At 30.9% G+C, this 26010-nt stretch overlaps 1 protein-coding gene across 2 annotated transcripts in view; it reads left to right on the top strand.

The window, feature by feature from the left end:
* The window catches only part of LOC139488984 (uncharacterized), a 30659-nt gene extending 6105 nt beyond the window's left edge, over window positions 1-24554 (top strand). For both annotated transcript variants that reach the window (XM_071274982.1, XM_071274983.1), the window contains exons 2-9: window positions 424-619; window positions 13643-13785; window positions 15131-15311; window positions 16056-16162; window positions 18544-18684; window positions 20027-20107; window positions 20688-20897; window positions 21889-24554. In XM_071274982.1, the coding sequence (XP_071131083.1) occupies window positions 565-619; window positions 13643-13785; window positions 15131-15311; window positions 16056-16162; window positions 18544-18684; window positions 20027-20107; window positions 20688-20897; window positions 21889-22005 (1035 nt within the window). In that variant the 5' untranslated portion in view covers window positions 424-564 and the 3' untranslated portion in view covers window positions 22006-24554. The remainder of the gene's footprint in view (window positions 1-423; window positions 620-13642; window positions 13786-15130; window positions 15312-16055; window positions 16163-18543; window positions 18685-20026; window positions 20108-20687; window positions 20898-21888) is intronic.
* The last annotated feature ends 1456 nt before the right edge of the window (window positions 24555-26010 follow it).

Below are 26010 nucleotides of genomic sequence, written 5' to 3'. Positions count from 1 at the left end.
TTGTATCTGTACCTTTCTGTATACAGATAAAGACATCTCTTATTTATATAATAAAATCGAACGTTCATTTAAGTAAAACTATCTATTCATTGTTGTGAAACACAATTATTATATTTTTTTTCTGATTATTTGTTCCACAACAAGTAATAATTTTGCAGTCATTACTTTTGTTGAAAAATGGAATGTCGGAAGTGTCAAAAAACACTTTCATGTCTTGAAGTAGACCATTAAATTACATTTAATTTTGCAATCAATATTTGACTATTAGTATAATAACACACTGCATCAGGTTACAGAACTTTAAATTTTTACATATAAGTCGGACGTAAACAAGTTGATACAATTCACATATTTAGATATGTAGATAAGTTATTTGGACTTTAAAATAAATATATTTTTAATAACGTGAATTTTGTTTTTCAGATTTTTTTTATAGCAATCTGGTTGAGACATGCAAAAGTGATAAAATTATTGTGAAATAGGATACTCACAAGAACATCTCTTGATTCTGTCAACAATTGACTTTACAGGGTGTTTTATTTATAAAGCAGTATTAATTAGATAATGGCTCGTAGAAATTTGGAGAAACATTTACAAGCAGGGAAATGTATAGAAAAAGGTAAGTACATATGTTGCTATAATTTATATTTTATTAGTTTCATATATGAATTATAATAATCATAATAAGGCATATGAATTTTCCTTTATCATATAGAATATTAAGCTTTAAAAGTTTGATTTTATTTTGTCATACAAAATTTACTCTTTTCTCATGAAATTAGGTTGTTGTTATATAATGAGCTTGAAGGATGTAAAAAATCCACGTTATTTTTAAAATTTCTGTTTTTAGAAAAATTAAAAATATTCAGATTGCTTAATAGTCTTATGTTCTTGTTTTTGTTCTAATATTATATGTATCTTGCTTCAGTTTATTTGTGTTTATTGATATGAATTACATAACTATGTTCTTTTCCTACAACATTTTTCTAAGATCATCAATCTGACTTTAAATTTTTGATCTGGGGCAAGTTATTGCCCTTGAATTCTGAAATAGAGAACTTGCATTGTTTTGTAGAGCAAGGGTCAGAAATAAAGCCATTAAAGGATTTAATAATATAACCTCACAACTGATATGTTTATCCACATTTTTAGTAGATTTGAATACTAACATATAGTTATATATAAATTTGAATTAACCAAGGTAGTGATTTTATAATAAACAAATCATTTGCTCTTGATTATTTCATTAGTTCAATCAAAGATCATACCAGGTCCATAAATTCAACTTATTAATTATTTGGATTATATGCCAAATTCTGGTTTTAACCCAGATTTCATGGTTCACTGAACTTGAAATTTGTTTACCATGCATTAACTTCTGGTCTGTGACATCAACTTAAAACTAAAACAAACTTTAGTTCACAATGATGTGAAATATTAAAAATATATACATGTAAAATTGAGAATGGAAATGGGGAATGTGTCAAAGAGACAACAACCCGCCCAAATAAAAAACAACAGCAGAGGGTCACCAACAGGTCTTCAATGTAGCGAGAAATTCCCGCACCCGGAGGCGTCCTTCAGCTGGCCCCTAAACAAATATATACTAGTCCAGTGATAATGAACGCCATACTAATTTCCAAATTGTACACAAGAAACTAAAATTAAAATAATACAAGACTAACAAAGGCCAGAGGCTCCTGACTTGGGACAGGCGCAAAAATGCGGCGGGGTTAAACATGTTTGTGAGATCTCAACCCTCCCCCTATACCTCTAACCAATGTAGTAAAGTAAACGCATAACAATACGCACATTAAAATTCAGTTCAAGAGAAATCCGAGTCTGATGTCAGAAGATGTAACCAAAGAAAATAAACAAAATGACAATAATACATAAATAACAACAGACTACTAGCAGTTAACTGACATGCCAGCTCCAGACTTCAACTAAACTGACTGAAAGATTATGATTTCATCATATGAACATCAGGCACAATCCTTCCCGTTAGGGGTTTAGTATCATACCATCATAACATATATGAGAAGAACATAACCCGTGTCATGCCAACAACTGTTTTTAGAATAAATGTGTTTAGTTCCGATGCAAAGACCTTATCAATGACTCAATATTAACGCCAAAATATGCAATCTTTAATGACTTGACAACAGTATCGTAATTATATCCCTTCTTAATAAATCTATTCAAAGGTTTTGTAAGTTTCTGAGGTGAATACTGACACCTTTGTGCTTTATAAAGAATATTACCATAAAAAATTGGATGTGAAATACCTGAACGTATTAAAAGTCTGCATGTTGAGCTATATTTACGAATAATGTCTTTATACCGATGATAAAATTTAGTAAATGTTTTGACTAGTTTGTGATATCGAAAACCCTGGTGTAATAATTTTTCAGTAATACATAAATTTCTCTCGTTAAAATCTAAAACATTGTTACATACACGAGCGAATCGTACAAGTTGAGATATATAAACACCGTAAGATGGTGACAAGGAAACGTCACCATCTAAAAACGGATAATTAACGATAGGAAATGAAAAATCATCCCTTTTATCATAAATTTTAGTATTCAGCTTTCCATTAGTGATATAGATATCAAGATCGAGAAAAGGGCAGTGGTCATTGTTAGTATTAGCTTTATTTAAAGTAAGTTCAACAGGATAAATTTCATTAATATACATACTGAAGTCGTCATTATTGAGAGCCAAAATATCATCCAAATATCTAAAAGTATTATTAAATTTGTTTATCAGATGTTGTTTCGATGGGTCTTTGCTTATTTTTGTCATAAATTGTAACTCATAACAATACCAAAACAGGTCCGCAATAAGTGGTGCACAGTTAGTCCCCATTGGAATTCCGATAATCTGACGATATACGGAATCCCCAAAGCGAACAAAAATGTTATCTAGTAAAAATTCAAGGGCATATGTACCAGTTTAGGATTTGCTCCCAACTTCAAGGTTCTTATGGAAAACACAAGATAATGGAGAATGGTTTTAATCAGACTGAGGTTAAAGAAACATAAAACTATAGTGCAAACAGAGTATTGTGTTCTATCATGACTATCATGTCTATAAACCAGGGGCGGATCAAGCCATTTAAAAAAGGGGGGGTTCCAACTATATGCTCCCATTCAAATGCATTGATTGTCCAAAAAAAAAGAGGGGGGTCTTGTTGTTTAAGTTTTTCATACTGTATAGTATGATTAAAATGGGCATGAAGCTTAAGGTACAGACATGTAAAGTGGTTCATCAAATTTTTTTTGCCAAAATCAACCAATTAATCAAGACCAAACTGTCTAAATCATGTAAATAGAATTGAGTATAGAAACAGGGAATGTCAAAGAGACAACTTTACTAGACCAAAAAGCAGAAAACAGCTCAAGGCCACCAATAAGATTTCAATGCAAGGATAATATCCTGCACCAGAAGGCAGGCTTCAGCTGGCCCTCCAACAATAATGTATACTAGTTCAGTTCAATAGACACCACACTAATAACTCCAAAACATATAATTGAACCAAATTTAAAAAAGCACACAAGACTAACAAAGGCAGTAGAGGAACTGCTTGTTACCCTCCCGTTATAACCTATAGCTATATGCTCTAATATTTGATACAGTGGCCCAAAAAGTTTAGTCAATGGTTATTTGTATTAAACTTTTTTTAAAAGAGTTTAAATTGATATTTCTTGTACATTCTACATTTGTAGAAATTGCTAACTTTTACCAAGTAGGAATAAAAAGCTCTTTGCCAGTATTGACATTGAAATTGATTGTCCCTGCTGGTTTTGTTCATGGAATTGATTCCTAGTATTAATTGCATTAACAATCAAGGAAATGAATTTGATATATATGCAAAAAGCATGTTTTTACAGAACACAGTTTTGTAAATGAAATAGATTTATTGGTAATTAATAATTTTACTTGCAGGCTAAAAGACACTATTTAAACACACCATTTTCTCAATAAAATTAACAGCTGCAAAATTTATGCCTTTTCATTTAGAAATAAAACTGATAACAAATCTTTGAATTGGTTGTTTGCATTGATACATGCATATTTTGGTTGCAGAGTGCACAAACATTGTGCAATTGAATTTATAAACTATCAACTTTTCATCAATATAAAATTGGCCTTATAAATGCAGTCTGGGTCACAATAAGTGCATTGACAAATATATAGCTGGCTGATGTTTACTTTTAGATCATTAAGAAAGAATAGACTCAGACAATATTGTTTATTTTGATATAAGAGGTTAGAAGTTGTTGAGTTAGTTCAGTGCAGTAGTTTCACCAGATATCAATGGTAACTGATCAACACCTATTATATATGTACATGTATATGATATAAAATTCCCTTCAAACTTTCCCAAAGGCTCATACTAGTTATCCGCCCTAAAACAAATATGGGGCCAGCTGAAGGACGCCTCCGGGTGCAGGAATTTCTCGCTACATTGAAGACCTGTGGGCTGTTGTTTTTTTTTTCTATGGTTGGGTTGTTGTCTCTTTGGCACATTCCCCCTTTCCATTCTCAATTTTATAGCACAAAATGAATTTTCTTAGTTATTTGAGTAGAAAAGGCTTGTACAGAAGAATAAGGACAGGTAGCTTAAGATATAGTATTGAACATGTTGAACAGAGTTTGTCTTTTCAATCAAACACATCTTTGGAAACAAACATAGTAGTTTGCATGCTCAATTATTTATTCAGCAACAATATTTCATTATAACCTGTTTTTCAACTGATGTTCAATTTATCTCTGAAAAAGAAATCACTTTTCAATGGAGCAATTTTCCAAGTTTTAAGTTGGGATTTTTCCAGAAAGATCCTGTGTGTTAACCCTCTATATACACAGCATATGCCGCAATTATGTACACCACCCACCACTTCTGTTTGCAGCATATTTTGCAATGACAATAGATTTTTTCATCTAGACTCCACGCAGGTGTCTTCTTTATTATAAGTAAGTAAGTAAGTAATTTGTTTATTATAGTGACTTGTGAACATAAATATAATACAATTACAAAGTTTATAGTCAAAGTTACACCCGGCCCATTGGACCTATAAGTCACCTTTTTAAAATATCAGTAAGGTTAAACATAATCACGTTATACATGTATATATACACAATTTCTCAAATCATTTGAAATTAAAGTTCAAAAAGTTAGAATAAATATACACAAAAATTAAATGTTCATAGATTATATAGCACCTGACGTCGGATATGAAATGCACGAACGATATATTTTGCTAATTTTCTTGTGTGAAGAGACATTAAAATGTTCAGTTTTTGTTCATGATTCAGATCTAAGAAGAGTTCTGTAGTTAAAAGTTCACCAAAAATGTTATTTCGACAATTCAAATAAAGCGGACAATTAAAGATAAAGTGTAGTTCAGTTTCGGCTTCTTGAAGATTACAAAAAATACAAAGTCTTTCTTCAGGTTTTTCACTTGAATATCTGCCTGTTTCAACTCTTAATGGTAAAATTCCACATCTTAACTGTGCCAAGTACGACCGTTCAATTTTACTTAAATTTAATTCAATATAGTGTTCAGTTTCGAAAATAGTTTTGAATGTCTTATAGGTACGTAATTTTGAGACGCTTTCGATAGAATTACTCCAAATGTCTGAATAAAAACGAGAAATGTTAAGTTCCACCAATGACATATCAACCTGTAATTTCAGTTCGTAATAATGTCCTAATTCAAGCTTGTAGAAAATATCCTTTAAATCGCTACACCAATTATTTTCACATCGTTCATAATCAAAGTCGAATGCTATTCTTGTAATGCGGTTTCTGTCAAATCGAATTAGTCTATTCCAATATCTAACCATATTTTTCCAGTGTCTATATTGACTCGGGATCCAACCAATATCTCCGTGTATAGCAAGATTTGGTGCGTACCTATGAACTCCCAAATAGTACCGAATAGCTCGATTCTGAATGTTGTCTATTGATTGATATTTCCGATACCCCCATACACCAGACGAGTAATCAAGTATAGGAACAATGCAAGAATTAAACAATTTCTCATACGATTTATATCCAAAGTCTTTGAATCCGTGTATTTTACCAATTATGTGTCCAAGTCCTCGGCCAGCACTTTTAGCAAGTATTTCCGCATTTAATAAAAAACTGCCATTATAGCTAAATGTTACACCTAAGTACTTATACTGATTCACTATTTCTAAAGAATTTCTACCAACACTAAAATTATATTCTGTTTGTTTGGATTTCCCATTTCGAAAGTGGATACATTTCGATTTGTCAGTATTAATCAAGACTCGCCATTGTTTACACCACCGATGAAGTTTATCCAACATACACTGCAGGTCCAATTCTGATTTAGCTATCAGTGCAATATCATCAGCGTACAATAAAACTGACAAGTTCTTATCAGCTAAATCGATTCCTACACCTAGATCGTTCAGTTCATTAACCAAATCATTAATAAATATAGAGAAAAGTGTTGGTGATAAATTGTCCCCTTGTTTTACACCGGATTTACAGTCAAACCAACTTGTAAGCTTGCCATTTAATCGGACGCAGGATTCGGAATTCTGATAAATGCTTTTGATAGAGTTATACAGTTTGCCATCAATGTTGTTTTTAAGTAGCTTATATAGCATCATATCCCTGTCTATGAAGTCAAAACATTTTCTGAGGTCAATAAACGCCACAAAGAGTGATTTATTGTTGCGGACGATAGAATTGAGTGTGTAAATGTGATCCTCACAAGATCGATCTTTCCTAAAGCCGTTCTGTTCGTCTGCCAGTATGTCCTCGTTTTCTAAGTAGAATGTTATCCTTTTATTCATAAAAGCACTATATAATTTGCTTATGCAAGACAACAGGCTTACACCTCTGTAGTTCATAGGCATTCGTGCATCCGATGAAGGATCTTTAAGTATCGGACATATCACAGATTTTCTCCAAATTGACGGTATAAGGCTAGTGTCCAAAATGAGTTGAAATAGTTTTAATATAGTCTCTATCACAATCGGAAACTTCAGTACAATGTACGGGATTTCGTCGAAACCACTGGCCGACTTTGATTTTGAGTGCATAACGATATCGTGGATTTCATCTAATGTAATGTTTCGGTTCAAGTATTCATTCTGTATAAATAAAGGATCCTCCATGTTAGTCTCTAGTAGATATTTGTGTGACATGACAGTTCTATAGTGTTCATAATCAAATTCGTCACTATTGCTTCCGGTGTACAAATTTTCAAAGTCAATCCGCCATTTATCCAACACTAATTGCTCATCTGTTTCTATATTCCCACTTTCGTCGACAATTTCTATTGATATAGACTTGTGATTTCTCGGTCCGAGGTTGCGAATTTTTTCCCAAAAGTCGTTCGGTTTTTTCGTAGTCATAGCTTCAATATCTACCGCTTTCATTTTTCTATATGTTCTTTCGGTTCGTCGCAGTGTTTTATCGAAAATATCTCTGGCTTGTATATAACTGTTCCGTAATGACGCTCTTGTATTACGATTTCCTTTACAGTGGGTGAATTCCTTTTCCTTAATCGACATCTTGTTCCAAAGACTCATCAAATTGTCATTCCAATACGGTTTTCTGTCTTTGTAACGTTTCTTAGAGCTATTGTCCTCGAATTTTGGAATTTTATCGTTCATCTCTGAAAAAATTATTTCGCACAATTCATTGTAGATTTTATCAATATTATCCTGAGTTTCTCTACAACGCTCGATGTTTTCTATTAAAGTAAGTAAGGCAGACCGTTGAATATCACTAGTCATAAAATCTAACGGTATCTGATTAAGTTTATAACGAAGATTTGAGTTGCGTTTTTCTTTTGTTTGTGTTGCGATGCAGTGACGCATGATATTGAATTCCGCCACAATAGCTGAGTGATCAGGCAATTTAGACTTGGCACCTATAAGATCGTGTAATTGAAAGTCATCAACAATCGATTGAACCGTTAACACCTTGAAGTAACTTATATCTTGAAAAATATCCTGCGGGACACATATGAAATCAACTACCGCTTTTCCTTTCTTCGAAATTGAAGTAAAATTATCCCCGTCGGCAAATCTACCGTTCAGTACACAAAATTTTGATTCGTTTAGAAATTCCATAAATTCATGCCCGTGCTGGTTAATACACTTGTCTATTTGGATTCTTTTTGCAATTTCATCGGTCTCGAATAACAGTTCTGACAGGGATCCAATTCGTGAATTAAAGTCACCAAGAAGAAAAAAGTCATCGCTATCATTATTCATGTAAATTTGAGCAAGCAAATGTGCGAAAAATCCTTGGGCATCACGTCCTCTGTTTGAATTTTCAGGAGGCAAATAACATGCGAAAACTATAAAACTGAAATCTGTATTGCGGCTTTCGAATTTTAGTCCAAGTATTCCATCGACCGACTTGTCAATTACCGAAACATTGAAAATTTTAAATATCAGATCTTTCACAAAGATTCCAACTCCTCCCTATTATATGACAGATAAAACAACCAAATAAATGGAGATTAAAAATTGTTTTTATTCAAAATTCAACACAAATTCAATAATTTACACCTTTTACCTGTTAATTACAAAAAAAGTACCTGAAAATGCAGGTAGCTTAAATTTTACTTAAATAATTGCATATTATTCCATATTGGTATTATTTTAGTAGGTTTCTTTAAATGAATTGGATTTTGAATAAAAAAGCATATTCACCTGAGAAAGTGTTCACTGCGCTAAACGTCACATCTTTTACATGCAACGTTATGGTAAAATGTTTCATGTAAAATTTGTTTTGGTATATGTTTGTCATTAAATACGTTTTTCTTCTCTCAGAATATGGAATAAAACAATTACTGTCTTTTGTTTCGGTTAATATGGGGTTTAATTAACTTTTGAAAAACTGATATTCACTTCGGCCATCGGCCTCAGTGAATATCATTTTTCCAAACGTCAATAACACCACATATTAACCTTATCAAAAGACAGTAATTGTATAATATTCAGTTCATGCTCTCATCTCTTATTATAAAAAAGATACATCAGTCTGAAAAGAAAATATTGTTCTTAAATGAATGAATACAAAAAAAATGCAGCAGCGGAAGCCATTCTTAGATTTTTTTGTGTAGGGTTTAACAGGTTAAGCAATAGGAGAAACTTATTTCTCAAGTTAATCAAGGATGAAAAGGCTATAGTGTTAACAATGCTTGATTGCATTTTATACAAACCAAAAGATAGTAATTTTTTTCCCCTCTTATTTAAGTACTGTAAATTCAGATCATTTTATATATGATTTTTATGTTTCCTGATAATTCGACTTGGTAAGTGTGGCAATGATAATTATAAGAACTGGCATTCTGATATCTGATACATATAACTGTATGCAGATTTCATGAAATCGAAATAATACGTATTGATGATCACATTTGTCCATTCTAAAAAATAGTGATATTTAATTTTTCTGAACCTAGTACTACAGTAATACATTCAAATAAAATTAACGGTACCAATTTTCTTGCACCAGATGCCCATTTCGACAATACATGTCTCTTCAGTGATGCTTGTGGCCAAAATATTTGAAATCCAAAGCTTATATAAAAGATGAAGACTGACATAATATAACAAGAAGATGTGGTATGATTGCCAATGAGACAACTATCCATAAAAGACCAAAATGACACAGGCATTAACAACTATAGGTCACGGTACAGCCTTCAACAATGACCAATGCCCATACCGCATAGTCAGCTATAAAAGGCCCTGATAAGACAATATAAAACAATTCAAACAAGAAAACTAACGGCCTTATTTATATAAATACAAAAAGGAACGAAAAACAAATATGTAACACATAAACAAACGACAACCACTGAATTACAGGCTCCTGACTTGGGACAGGCACATACATAAATAATGTGGCGGGGTTAAACATAATAGCGGGATCCCAACCCTCCCCCTAACCTGGGACAGTGGTATAACAGTACAACATAAGAACGAAACATAAGACTACATTACCAGCAGGTGTACAACGTAACAGTTTATTTCACATCATAAATTTCATTTTAATGTACTGGAAAATTTAAACAGAATTAAATGATCAGACAGGGATTACATGTACTTGAAACGCTCATACAATTTGTCTGAGGAGATTATAAAATTGAAAAAAAATATCATTTCATTGTGTTTTGCGACAGATTAAAATTTGTTTTTGAAATAAAACCTTGAATTTCAATTCTGCTATTGATTTTGTTGCAATGAATTTAAATGTGATAGATTTGATGCATATAAAATTATTGACTTGATATTTACACAGAATTTTTCTCATTCAATATTTAACACATGTATGAGGGTCTGGATGGGGGAGGGTCTGTTATTCTGTAAACATTTAATTTTCACCCCTTTTTTCTCTAATCTTCAAAAATTAACCCCCTTTTTTCTCTAATCTTAAAAAATTAACCACTTTTTTCTCTAATCTTCAATTTTTTTGCCAATTATCTCTAATCTTCATTTTTTTTGCCAATTATTCTCTAATCTTCATTTTTTGAGGGCATTATTCTTTAATCATTTAACCCCATCCAAACCCTCATGTATGTGATATGCTAACTTCTATAGTGTTTATCATGATTATCGACAGTTGCATTGCATACTTTATTTATTCGTTCAATGTATGTTTACTTGTTTTTGATAATATGTCTTTTGAATGGATAGTGTTGATCATGATTATCGGCAGTTACATTGCATACTTAATTTATTCGTTCAATGTATGTTTACTTGTTTTTGATAATATGTCTTTTGAATGGATAGTGTTGATCATGATTATCGGCAGTTACATTGCATACTTAATTTATTCGTTCAATGTATGTTTACTTGTTTTTGATAATATGTCTTTTTGATTGAGTTTTAGCCATTTCAATTGATATATTTTTAGTGAGTCTTTGTTTCTTGTAATTTTTCAGGTCAGGGTGAAGGTTGGCGCCTGTTTAAACATTTAAACAGCTGTATTTGTTTGCACCTGTCAGAAACGTGTTGATGTGGTTAATAATTATTAATGTTTCTATTTTCTTGTTAATGTTTTTTATATAGATTAGACTGATGGTTTTCCTGTTCGAATTGTTTTACACTAGTAATTTTTGGGCCCTATATAGCTTGCTGTTTGGTGTGATTTACTGCTCCCTGTTGAAGGCCATACTTTGTCCTATAATGGTTATTTTTTACAGTGTGACTTGGATGGAGAGTTGTCTCATTGTCACTCATACCACACCTGCTTTTTTCTTAGTTATAACTTTATTATCAGGCCAAGAAAAGATTACAGTATGTTTCCTTCTTTAATGTACACGAAGTTCAGGTCTTACATACCATATCTCTTTTTAGTTGGGGCTTTGGTGGCCGAATTTTCAAAGAAGTCACACTTCTGTATTTTATATTGATGGTACATTTGACTCCAAATCTAATTGACTAGGAAAGTTCCAACTGAAGGTTAATGGTTCTCTCTTAAGGAACTCTGAAATCCTTCACCAATTTTGAATAAAAACTGATTGCCATGAAATAGTTGAAGTTTGCTTTTTAACACAAATCTTTGAGGTATATATATCACCCTGTTTTCTGTCTGTTCATGTGCCTTGAAAGAACTCCCCCCCCCCCCCTCCCCCCCTAAACAGCTAAACCAATATTGATGGCACTTTGCACAATGTAGAACACTTGCTGAGGATATGCAGTAAAGAATGAACTGTTATCCCAATTCTGTATGTGAAAGGGGAGATAATCACATAAATTTTAACTTCAATATTGCACTACTGTTAATTCTTTTAGTGATGATAGATATCATGATGTTAAACTAAGATGTGTTTTTTACATAACAAAATATCTGAGGATATTTGATTTGAAATCTATCTTCATTCTAGAATTTTTAATAAACTCTTTAATTTAAAAAATTTGCTGTTTAAATTATTGCTTAAACAATTGAGAGAAATTCCCCTGAATTTTTGTATGGTCTGTGGTCATGTTGGTGTCTCCAGAAACCCATATATCCAAGTTTGGATGTTTCATATACCTTTATGGAGACAATTACTGTAAATTGAACAATTATTATGTTCCCATCTTGGCTCACAATTTGCAAAGTTTCCTGCATCCTCTTCCATTTACTAGATTTCATTAATAAATTAATGACTTTAAAATTGTAGTAGTTGCATAACTTTTCTGTTTGAGTAAGAATTTGAGGAAAACGAAAAAGGTGTCAGAGATATGATTGTTAAGCTTATAATGTTTGTTTTAAAGATATGAATTTCTGCAATAGTAGCTGTTTCAGCTATCTATCAAATAATATAAGAATAAGAAGATGTGGTATTTGAATTTTAATGCACAGAAAGACCAAATGACGCAGATCTGACTTCAACCAGTAGAAGGCAATCATAACAAAAAGTTTCATTTTAAAAGTGATTTTGTTATTAAAAACTTTATTGAAAGTGATTTATTATAATAGGTTACAAACTACATTTGTAGAAAATGATTTGTAGTACATTTAACTCTAGATAGTAAAGATCTTTAAGGATAGTTAACACGTTTTATGACAACTTTATTACAAATTGGACCAACTATCTTTATTTATAGATGTTCATTACAGTTTTATTTGAACATTGTAATGTATAAGCACTCAGTTGCTTAAAACTTGTCACTAGAATTATTTATTATTATTTCACTAGTTGTGTATCAGTACAAACAGCTCATAATTTAGGTATTGAGATTACTGTTAATTCAAAAATTATTGCGTGGATTTATTATTGCGATTTTGTCATTTTAGACTAAAATGCGATTTTAATTTTTACAATTTTGAGGAAAATCCTGCTTTAATAATTCATGTAAAATATTTTAAAATGTGAGTTTAAATTATTGCGTGGACAACTTTGTTGCAATTTTGGCAATAATAAAAACCTCACAATAATTTCTGAATTTACAGTACTGTAGTGGAGACCCTGAGTGTACATGTCTTGCTCAGGAATTGCAGTCTTTCAAATTTTAAGCACAATTATCATACTCAAACTCAGAAATCAAGCAATCAAAATACTTAAGTTGGTGTTTTGAGCACACATTTTGTACTCAAGGGAATGTATAAAAACTTATGACTGGCAGCTAGGCCTGATCCTCGTTGATCTGACATTGGTTTCTGAAAACCTTCAATGCCTACCTAACCTTGATCAAAAACCTAGTTTGTATATTTCAATACTGATCTTGATTTTAAATCACAAATACAAAATATAATTCCAAATATAAATAAGTATCAAGAATTGGTATTTATTGAATTATTTTCACATATATATCTCAATCTATTTTTATTGATTATTTTCACATATATATCTCAATCTATTTTCACATATATATCTCAATCTATTTTTACCTGTGATTTTTTCTGTGACTGTTCCATCTTGTGTATTACATAAGAATATCAGGCCTTCAGATGTACCAGCTAACAGTATGTTTGCAGTTTGTGAATATAGCTGTGTTGCAGGCAAAGTCACAAATACTTCTAATTTTATGATTAGCAAATGTATCTTGTAAAAAGTCAAGTTGAAATCATCAATACTAATATTAACAGTACCTAGAATATTGACCTTTTTTTTTTAGTTGAGCTTTGTTTGTATACTTACAGGTAGACCATGGCCAGAAAAATTCTCCAAGGTAGATATTATTAAAGAAATTCCCTTTGACAGTGAATTAGGTGGTATCTGGAGTCTACAGTATTCATTTGATGGGGAAACATTAGCTGTTGGTTACGGCAATGGTGCCATAAGGGTAAGTTGTTTTGAACAATACTAGAACACACCCGAGAAATCGCGGGCATTCAGAGCGTAGTTTAAAGTATGTAAAGTGTTGTTGGAAGAATTTTGTGAAATATTGAATGACTGGAGAATTTCAGCAAAAGTATCATAAATCATAGGTTATTGGGGACAGGAAAATAGTTTTCTCGTTTGAATTGTTTTACATTGTCATTTCGGTGCCTTTTAAAGCTGAGTATGCGGTATGGTCTTTGCTCATTGTTGAAGGCCGTACGATGACCTATAGTTGTTAATTTCTGTGTCATTTTGGTCTCTTGTGGAGAGTTGTCAACGTGGCAATCATACCACATCTTCTTTTTTTTGTAATCAATGAATTTTGTAAAAGATTTAATGACTGGAGAATTTCAGAAAAGGTATCAAAAGTGCACATGAATAATTTTAGCGCTTATCTGTATATTATGAACATTCACTATATAAATAAAGTGTATTTACTTTCAATTCTAAGTTTTCTAATCGATCCATGGTGGTCATTGATATAGTATACAGACCCTCTCTATTTAATAAACTCTGTGACCAAAATGATAACAGATAGAATTCTGAAAATACGCTTTATTCATAGTATATGTATGTTCAAAGTATACAGAAAAACGCAAACCGGAAGTATAATCTGACTTAAAATTTGGTCCAATGATGGGACAATATCCGGATGCCCTTTTTCTCGTTTTTCTCTCAAAATAACTCAATCTGAATAATCATATGAATGGATGACAAATGCGACTATGCACTGTACCTATAGGACACAGAGGCGTGTTGATTAATTTATTTTGGAAAGAAGAGAAGCGTCACCCAAAATGAAGTCTTCTCGTTTAATAGTATAGATGATGAACATTTAGAATAACTTTGTTCATTCTGTTATATTTTGAGATCATATTCATTGAGGCCTATACTTTTAAAAACCAATTTACCAGCTTGACAGTCTTACCATAGTGTGTTAACCTCCTGTGCAGAAGGTTGTAGGTTTGATTCCCAGCTAAAGACTCTAAAATTAGGAGATAACTTGTATTTTAAGCTCCGACGTCATCAATTGGTGATTTGATGGTCGCAAATTAACATTTTCATAGCATCAATTGTGAATCGATGCCATGAAAATTGGTGACGTTATACAATCAAAATGAACATTACAAACAATGTTGCATTATAATTGGTATTTGCTGCTTACAGCAGTCTGAAATATAAGCAAAGACTGTTTAACTCAAAGTCAGAACAATATGTCCAGGGAGGGTGACATGTGTTCCTGCACACTGTATCTTGTGAACTTTAATAGCACATTAAAAAATCCCTTTTATCTTTTTTATTTTCAGTTATTTAACGCAACCACAGGAGAACTTCTTAAAGACTTAAGAAAGACTAGATATGGAGGTTTCCAGATAATGTGTTTGCGTTTCCATCCTAAGGAGCACCACATACTGTTAGCTGGTACATCTGAAGGCCTGATATTCTTATGTAATACACAAGATGGAACAGTCACAGAAAAAATCACAGGTAAAAATAGATTGAGATATATATGTGAAAATAATCACATATTGTAATCAAAATTCTTTTAATCTATATCAATTTTTAATTACCAGAAAATTCTTTTACTAAAGGCTGATTTTTAATGTCATTAAATGCTTTTGGGCTAACTGGATACCTGCATTTTTTAACGGAAAAAGTTGTTGCGCCAGCATGGCATTTTTCAAAAAATTATGTACACATTCCAATCCTGTGTAAAGAAATATTTTAATTTGTTCATTTAACACATTTATCTAATAAGTCGTAAGGAAATTAACCTCATTAGACTATTCATCTCTTTGATCAACATTCTGACATAGATTTTATGAACAACAAAAGCACAAATGACATCAATAACAGCACCTAAAATCCTAAATTCTGGCAGAAAGATAATGATTTGTAATATGAACCAAAACCAATACAGGAATTTGCTCTGTGACAAACAAACTAAACATTATGGAAGATTCACTTGAAAGATGTTTTAATTTGAATTAGAAGAATTGCTTATATTATTATATATAAAAAAAGATGTGGTATGATTGCCAATGAGACAACTCTCCACAAGAGACCAAAATGACACAGAAATCAACAACTATAGGTCACTGTACGGCCTAATAATCGATTATGCTTTAAAATGTTTCAGATAATAATTTAGTAGTTTTAACTTGTTAATTGTTTTATCTTAAAAGAACCATTACAATACAGCCTTCAATTATGTTCTTTTTTTCTTTACAGAGAAAAATAATGAAATCAACTGTTTAGATTTCGATTGTGAGGGTTTTAACTTTGCTACTGCAGGAAAAGATCTCAATGTTAGAATTTATGATACTAAGACATTTCAAGTAAGTTATAAAAAAAAAGAGGTGAGTCCTGTGTTACATCTTACTAATATTTTAATCATTCAAAACTAATTAATCTGTGTTTGCTTGACATTAATTGAAACTTTGTATGAGCCCATATAAACTTATTACCTCAACAATTTTGTTCCTGTTCCAAGTATGTCAATCTTGACCATGTTTTGTTTGTGGTTGTTTTTCTCTACATCTTTTTAATATTAATTATCTAGAGATTTTGTGTGTTTTTTCTTTTATTCACTAAGTTTAACTTTTATATTTAACTTATTCATTTATTAGAACCTTAAATTTTTCATTGAAAAAAGGAAGAATTTTAGATATTTAAAAAGCTGTCAAAATGTTTTGTTAAGAAGACTAAAATTCCAATTTATAATTTAAATTTTAAAATGTAGATGAATCTGTATAAACACTAAAGATCACAGAATAAAATTTTTAAGGGGACTATTTATGATTATATCCATTGATATCTTTTAACATCCAATTATTAATCTATTTGTTGTAAAAGATAAAGATTTAATGTGACAAAAATTTTAATTTAAAAAAAAACCAATTATATCTGCATTACTTAGAGGCATTGACATATATTATGAAGATGTTAGGTATTTAGAATATTTTATAGATAATGATATTTAATATCAAATGTAGTGAGAAAATAAGAATTGTAGACATCTGAAAACTTTTGTATTTACTTTCCATTTGGGACATGCCAGCCCAATGAGAATTTTTTATACATCAAGTATTTTAAGAACCACATACTTAAGCACTATAAATAAAAGCTAGGAAATGTACCTTGTATGCTTTATACGACAGCAACTCAACAATCTAAATAGCCAAAAAACTTCTAGAGATCAGTTCATTATAGTCTTACTTTACAATAAGTCTCAATTGCCTATAGGTTCTAAAAAAATTGTGAATAAATAACCAGAAACTACCAGAGATTAGACATAAAACCAATTTACAATTACTGAATCATGTGATGTTAGAATGTAAAGAGATTTGATAGACTTATGAAATATTTTATCTCTTTCTGTAAGATATAATATATGCATACATATTTTGTTTTGTTTACGTTCAGAATTTAATAATTACATTATATGTATGTTTCACTATAATACGTTATATTTAACTTTTTATACATGGGAACAGTCCCCAACCAAACAAACATTACACTAAAAATAATGAAAATTAAAATTCAGAAATTGTTTTATTTTTTATTTTTAATCTTAATGGTCTTGATAAAGTTGAATAACTATTATAATTTTTATTTTTTAGACATATAACTCCCTTCTCGTCAAAGTACATTTATACTAATTAGTTGTTGACTTATTTAGATATTCATGCTATATTTAGTATAATAAAGATATGATCTTGATGATTAACCAAATACCAATATAAATGACATGTATTGAAATAGATTTAAATGTTTATCTGATTTAGTTAAAGTTCTTAGACTGTTATAACACAATCTAACCTGCCTTTAAAAGGCATGTCAGTAGCAGTTACATGTATAAACTGTAAACAATCTCTCAAAATATCACATGCGTGTAAACAAAGTTTGCATTTTTAACGTGTCTTGGTCCACCTTGAGTGCCTAGTTACTTTATTTGTATAAAACACAGGATATTATATAAATATGAATTTCTCATCCAATAGGCTGTTAGACTAAAAGTTAAGATCAGTAATACAAAACATTTAAAATAAACACTAAAAATAAATTATCAATGCATTTGAGCTTTTTGTTGATAATTTGTTTATACTATTTTAGGGACTTTTGGTTGTTTGCTTTATTTCTTTATTTTTTATACACCTATTTACGGGACATATTATGGTATACTGTTGTCCTTCTGTCCGTCCATCCTTCGTCAACATGTCGGACATTAACTCAAAAATGCTTCAATCAATTTGCCTCAAACTTTGTTGGATTATTTATATCTATTGACATGAGCTGCCTTTCAGGTTTTTTTAATTTTAGATTTTACGTTTTTGAGTTCTTGGGTTTTATTCATTAAAAAGGGGGTATTTTCCAGTTTTTGTACAATAACTCAAAAATTCTTTTAGCAGTTCTCATGAAACTTTGGTGAATAGTTTATATCTTTTGATGTAAGCTCCCTTTTAATTTTCATGAATTTCTGATTTGACATTGAGAAGTTATTGAACTTTGTTCTTCAAATACTCGACAGGCATATTTTATTTTTTTGTGTGGTTATATATGTTGCTGTCTTACTCACATATATACAAAACATTTCATTTATTTACAAATATATTTTTAATAAGATGCATTATTATTTTCAGTAATAATTTTTTTCCTCAAGTGTTGATTTTTAGATTTAAAACTTTAAATTTAAAAGGTAGATTTGATTTATTTATAGTTAGACAAAACATATGGTGGTTATGACAGTACACAGAACCCAACAGAGATAGCTTCTTGTGCCATGAGAGTTTTCAGCCTGAAATATCACCCAGATAAACCTAATATATTTGTTACTGGTGGATGGGAAAACCACTTAAAGGTAAAATATCTACATAATCATTCCATATTGGAATATTATGGATTTATAAAATAGAGTGTAAAGATCTAGAACAAATATGAATTTTGCTGTTTTATGCCCAATTCAATTAAATAAAAAAAGCAACATATTTGTTCAATATAATTCCAAACCCCATGAGTTATATAAAAGAATTTTTGATTGATGAAATTTTGGTCGGATAAATGATTTCTTAATGGAAATATTTGTTTGTTTGCATAAGGTAAGAAAGAGATAAATGTGTTAAATTTTAAGTTGAGTCTGATTTGATTACTTTCATAAAAATCCATAAAATTGGGAACAGAAATGGGGAATGTATCATAGAGACAACAACCAATCAAAGAGCAAAAAAAAAGTGAAGGCAACCAATGAGTCTTCAATACAGAGAGAAATTCCTGCACCCAGAGGTGTGCTTCAGCTGGTTCCTAAACAAAAATGCGTACTAGTTCAGTGATAATGGACATCATACTAAACTCTGGAAATATATTAATAAACTAAGATTAAAAATCATACAAGACTAACAAAGGCCAGAGACTTCTGATTTAGGACAGGTGCAAACCATGGTGGGGTTAAACATGTTCTTTTGTGATATCAACCCTCCCGCTATACCTCTAGCCAATGTAGAAAAAAAAAACACACAGTTTAACTCAGTACATATCTAGTACTGCTATTTAACTTTTGGTAAAGGTGTAACACCACCATTGATTTTTCCCTATTAGTCTTTGTTAAATTGGCACTTTTAAAAAAATCGTTCAGTATTTACCTTTATTTCAACCAAAGAAATACTTTGCATGTGTAAAGTTCAATCCTTTCCAGTGATACAGTGAAAATTTCACACTACATTTCATTGCATATAAGAAAGTAACCACCGCCGAGGGTAGACAACCCAATTTTTACACTGTTATTTACTGGTTACCTGCTTTGGTAACTATGTAACTTTAACGTTCCAAAATATTTTATAAGACCATCAAATAAAAAAAGAATGATGCTTTCAGACACCCAACATACATATTTACGACTCAGAAAAATTTAAGTGCATTGAAATGCAGGGTTAATTTTCTACAACTGTCAAATTCAAGGAAATATTTTTTTAGGCCTACTTTCGTATGCAATCGGATGTGACGTACCATGATTTGGTGGTATTACACCTAAATTGAATTTATAGCAGTAAAACCTTTCTAAAAATGTAAAATTGGGGTTCACCATGCATTAAATCAGTGATAATAGAACCCCATGGATGATAATGAATCCACAGTCACTTTGAACATAAGTTTTTGTTAACTGATTAAGTAGTGTATGTAGTAACTATATGTGAATTTATTTTCAGATCTGGGATCACACTACAAATAATGGTGTACAAAGAACGATGCATGGTCCACATATATGTGGTGATAGTATAGATCTAAAGGTTTGTTACTAGAAAAAATAATTATTAACACATGATGAACACACATAATTCATTATGGCTGAAGTAAGTAGTCATCTCAGGTTACAAGTTATTGCCCTTGTATGGCAATTATTACTGTTTTTATGCCTCATTTATGTGCATTATGTTTTCTGGTCTGTGCGTCCATTCGTCCATCTGTTCGTTTGTTTGCATGGTGTTCGTTCGTCCATCTGTCCGTCCCGCTTCAGGTTAAAGTTTTTGGTCTATGTAGGTTTTGATGAAGTTGAAGTCCAATCAACTTGAAACTGAGTGCACATGTTCCTTATGATATGATCTTTCTAATTTTAATGCCAAATTAGATATTTCACCCCATTTTTACGGTCCACTGAACATAGAAAATGATAGTGCGGATGGGGCATCTCTGTACAATGGACACATTCTTGTTTCCACAGATATAAAAGTAGACAAAGATAAACAGTAGATTCAAAAAAGAGGTATGCAAAATAAGATCTTCAAAAAGGTCAACATGACAAATTATCATGCAGTAACTCACTTTTACTATGCTTTATACACAATTTATTTATTCTAATGTTTTATACAGGAATGGTCTGTTTTGACTGGTTCCTGGGTTGGACAGAGTGCCCTACAAGAATGGGACTGGACTTCAGGAAAGTCTAAAGATATACCATTTGATTTCAAAGGTCACAATGGTGCTTACTTATATTGTGCTCAGTATTGTGACAATGATGTTGTGATGGCAGGAGGCAGTGGTACTAACAGTGTTCAGGCAATAAACAAAGCCACAGGCGAGGTAAGATTTGTGGGCAGGAATATTTATATTCTCCGAGTAAATAGTTATAGATATCAGACAGTTTTTTCAATTAGTAATAAGCAATTAATAAAAATATGGATGTTACATTATATGAATCATAAGGTCTCATATGAATTTTCAGTAATAATAAAAAGTCAAAGTAAAGACTTGCTTCTCTGCTGAGTATATGGCATTAAGAAGTATGAGCAAAGACTAGCCAGCTCAGAGTCAGAATAAGTTGTCATGTCTTCCTGCAGACTGTAACTTTGTGAGCTAGCATTTTAGAAGTCAGACTTGCATGTCAGTCTAATACCAAGCAGGGTTCACATCACATATACATGTTCTTGTCCTGAATTTGCACATATATTTTTCCAATGGATGTGTAAAAAATAACATTCATCCTTGTTATCAGTAAGAATAGATAAATTCACTAGCATTGTAAAACTTTGACTTTGTACACAATATTTGAAAGGATTCTACAAGACAAACAATGTAAACATGATTTTTTTAACCATGACCATTGCAAACTTATTTTTCTAACTAGTCTGTGCAAAATGAAATGACCTCAGTTGAAAGTTTAAGAAAAATTTGAAATAGAATAAATTTATATATAAAAAAGAAGATGAGGTATGATTGCCAATGTCTCCACAAGAGACCAAATGACACAAAATGTAGTATATTTCAAATAAATTTAAAGACTAGAATTTTTTCTTGACGGATAGATTATCGATAAAATGAAAATTTCAAAAGAAACATTATCCTAATAAGAACATGAGTTCCTAAAAACTGGAAACCCTGCACACTATTGACCAAGAAATTAAATTTTAGAAAGAAAACCATACAAAATATTAAACCAACTTTAAATTTATGTTTCTACATTAATATATACATGTAACTTGTTATATTATGAATATATCTTACATTATCTAGTATATAAATTTCTAATATAGCCATTAATTTCATAATGGTTTGGAAATTTGTAATTTTACAGAAAATTGGTGAAGTTCAGATGAAGAGTGCTGTTCATGCTTTAGATACTACAATGGGAGGAAGATTATTTGCCGTTGGTGGAAAGGAAGACAATTTAGTGCTCGGTCGATTGTGTTAGAATCAATAATAACTAGGATATTTATCACATTTTTTTAACTTAGAAGTGACATTTTAACATGAAGATGGTGCATTGTGATCATCGAGGCCTGGCCATATCTATTTAGAGAATAAGACACAAATGTGTGTTTTTTGTGCTCAGCTTCACTCACCTTTGACAGGGTTGTCAATAGTGCTTGGCGCCAAGCTGTATATTTGTTAATGGTGTATGTTACTGCTCAGCTTTACTTGGTTTCATCAAGATTAGTCGTCCATAGCCTATTTCTACGTGTTTTTAGCAAGAAATTGTGGAGGACTACAAAAAATCATCTGTCTTAAAGTAAATTGACTTAAGATCTCCATGTTGGTTTTAAAAAATTTACAATCTCAAGCACAGAAGGATTTTTTAACTGTACTTGTCTATTGATGTTAGATGTATGGAAAAACAGCTTTAAAACTCTGTTCATGCTCATTGGTAAATTCCGTCCATTCTCTAGTGTCTGTGATATGCTATGCTCATAAAATTTATTTTTTCATGTTATATATATATAAAAGTTCAGTATTGTAATACTGTATAAATAAAGTTTGGATATGACACAATTTGATTTTGAGTTATCTCCCTTAGCAGTTATTTTGGAAATTTATAAAATTTTTGTATTTTTTAATTTACTAACCCAATTGAAAAAATGGATAAGAGATCCTTCCTTGATTGAAGTGATGAAATAAGAAGCTTAAATAAATTTAATTAATCAGAAACTAACTTTTTCTGATCCCAAGAAGTCCGATAGTGACAAATGGGAAGTAACTCTAAGTCAAACTGTGTCAATTTAAAATCTATCTTATTTTTTAACAGTTTGTTAAGATTCATTTCAAAGCTCAGTATGTAAGTATAATTTTTTTGCAAGAGCCAGACAGTGTTTTGAACTTGAACAACATATAGAAATTAAGAGACAACTGCTAGCTAATCATATTTAATATGAGTTAACACTGTCAGTTTTAATTCTTAGTTATATTTTAGTGTCTGAAATTTATTGAACTGCTTAAAAGATGTGAAACAATCATTATATTATTGTGTGGAGTTTCTTTTATACATATCATAGAATAAATATTTTTTTAGGTGTATCTTTTTAAAAGTACCAAAGACTTTACTGCTTATTAAACGAGATATTTGTCTATATCAATACAGGTGCCATATTAATGAAATTATTAGTTCTCTTTATATATTTACTCCCTGAACCCAATTTAGATTTAAATGTGTTGTGTAACGATTTTTCTTTGCATTGTCATTTTTCCTAAATTTTATTTTAATTCCATTCCAAATATTAAGTTATTCTACATTCCATTTTGTCCACTGTAATCTTTGGTCAACTATTTTTTTTATATAGAATTAGAAATGTAAAATGGCATAATTGTTGAATTTTTTCTCTGCATCTTCATTTACACTTTTACACCAGAAACCAGTAATGTGTTTATATTATTTTTCTTGGTTCTATTTAAATTTCTTCACAAGCTGTCAGAATAGTGTGTCTAGGGTAAGGTGCACTATCTTCCATATGAATCAGAGCATAATATTAGTACATTTGCACATGGAGAAGTTATGAAGTATAACTTCTTTTGGTGTGAATAAGGTACTTTCATATGGAAATCAAGATTATGACATCAAAGATTCAAAACATTAAAACAAATATTAATATTGTGTTTTTTACTAAAATCTTCAATTTATTTGATCTACCTCAATTAATTTAATTTAGATTAAGTGGTATGAAAGTTAATTAATTAGCATATAAGATATTTTGAACAAAAAAAGCTAATACCTACATAAAGTCAAATGCATGTGTTAAAATGATAAAAGTTAAATAGTAGTTTATACATAGTGCTTTCATGTTTCAGTGCTTTTTTTAATAGCAAAATAAATGTCAACGTTAGGTATAAAATTCAAAACCTAAAAAAATTGTTTAAATATCTACCTTAATAAATAAATATGTACATATATTTTCATAAAGAAGTTAAAGGAAGTACTAAAATTACTATAAATTAATTCTGTAAATAGAATATATTCACATTGTAAAAACTGACATATCATATTTTATCATTCCTTTTGTATAAGTGTTTTTAAAACAAAATGGTTGTGATTTTCTCTGTATTTGTTGTATATTTTTTATACATGTGTATTTATTCTGCATCCGTCCAATTTACCATTACATTAAAAAAAATCATAGCATCATGTGTATTTTTTAAAGATTATTAAATTTTTTAATATATCACTTTTTATGTAAGTCTATGAAGAGAAATATTTCTCATTTACCAGGTTTCAAAAAAGTCTTTTGGTCAGCATTAAAATATTTTTATTTTGCTTTACAGAGCTTCAGATGATTTAAAGTTAATATTCATTTTTTTTTTTTTTTAGAAATATGTGCCTTGACAAATGAAAGCATTACAGATTTTGTATTTGAAATACCCATAGTATGCATTCTATATTTGGCATTGATTTTAGCTTTTTCTGGTTAGAATATCATTTCACTATGTATAGACTTGCTAATGAATACATTAAATAAAACATTTAACACCTTATTATAAACTTGGATTTTGTTTACTCACCTGCATAGAAAGTTGCAGAATAACAAGACACAGGGTTGCTAATCTGGTAAGGGTAAAGTAAACTATTTGTGTACAGCTTTATATTTCTAAAAGTTAAATAACAAAAATACTGAACTCCAAGGGAAATTCAAAACGGAAACTCCCTAATCAAATGGCAAAACCAAAAGCTCAAACACATCAAACGAATGGATAACAACTGTCATATTTCTTACTTGGCACAGGCATTTCCTTATGTAGAAAATGGTGGATTAAACCTGGTTTTATAGCTAGCTAAATCTCACACTTGTATTACAGTCACATCTAATTCCATTATATTGACAATTTTATTTAAGACATGGCATTGGTCAGTTTATTTTCACTTTGGTAAGGTAGAAGACCTAAATGCTTCCTAACTTGTATATAGGTGCCTTTTATGTTTCAGCAACTGATAAAAAACTGTAATTTTGTCATATTTTCAAATTCTTCACTTATAATGAGTAATAGGAAAACAACATTTGGTATATTGCATCCTTGCAAGCTCGTCATGTCTGTCAGACCAGAGTTCAACTGCCCAAGACGTCATTTGATGAACTGTTGATCAACTTTAAAAATGTTTCTCAAATACTATCAGCAAAAGTCTGTTTGGTGTATGAAATGATTTAAATGTGTACATGGTTGTCTGACAGGTATCATCTGACCTGACATATTTTTGGTTATTTATATGTCAATCTTTAGTTTTCATAGTCTCTCTGTTACAATAAGCAATAGGTCAACTATATTTTGTGTATGGGACTTTGTCATGAGAACTTCCGCAATGTTCTATATTTGATCTCATTTTCATGGTTCATTGGTCAATTTTGAGTGTTTGTTGATAGATCTGTTTGGCAGTGTTCATATTACATAGACTCTATTGTTATATATCATTAATAAGGTTAAGTTAATGTGATACTTGCAGTAAAAAAATACCTGACATTCTTTCAACATCAAATCAATCATGATCTGTAAAGCATTTGAACCATTTCAGCATGTGTGGTCTTTCACCTTCCAGATTACCTAAGATCACCCCTGATTTTAGTGTGCTGCTTCGTCTGGTTTTCTATGTTGTGTTATGTGCCCTGTTGTTTGTTTTTACTTTTTGTTTTATCAATGACATTGGTTGGTTTATTTTCCCCTTTGCCTCTCTTTTGTAATAGAGGTGCATGATATGAAAGTGTTTTAATACACCACTGGGTCGATGCCACTGCTGGTGGACGAGATCCGTTTGCGCCAAAAATGCGTCCTTTTGCGCCACCTGTTCTAAAATTACATGGTATCATTTGCGCCAAAAATAAAACATGCGATTGCGCCAATTAGAAGAAAAATGACTTTGTCCCCGAGGGTATCACCAGCCGGTGTGGTCACGTTTCTCCAACATTTGGTAATTAGACTAAAACAACACTAGGGATTATGG

Source organism: Mytilus edulis, chromosome 9 (genome assembly GCF_963676685.1).
Source record: "Mytilus edulis chromosome 9, xbMytEdul2.2, whole genome shotgun sequence".
Lineage (NCBI taxonomy): Eukaryota > Metazoa > Mollusca > Bivalvia > Mytilida > Mytilidae > Mytilus > Mytilus edulis.
This window is presented reverse-complemented; position numbering and strand designations above follow the sequence as displayed.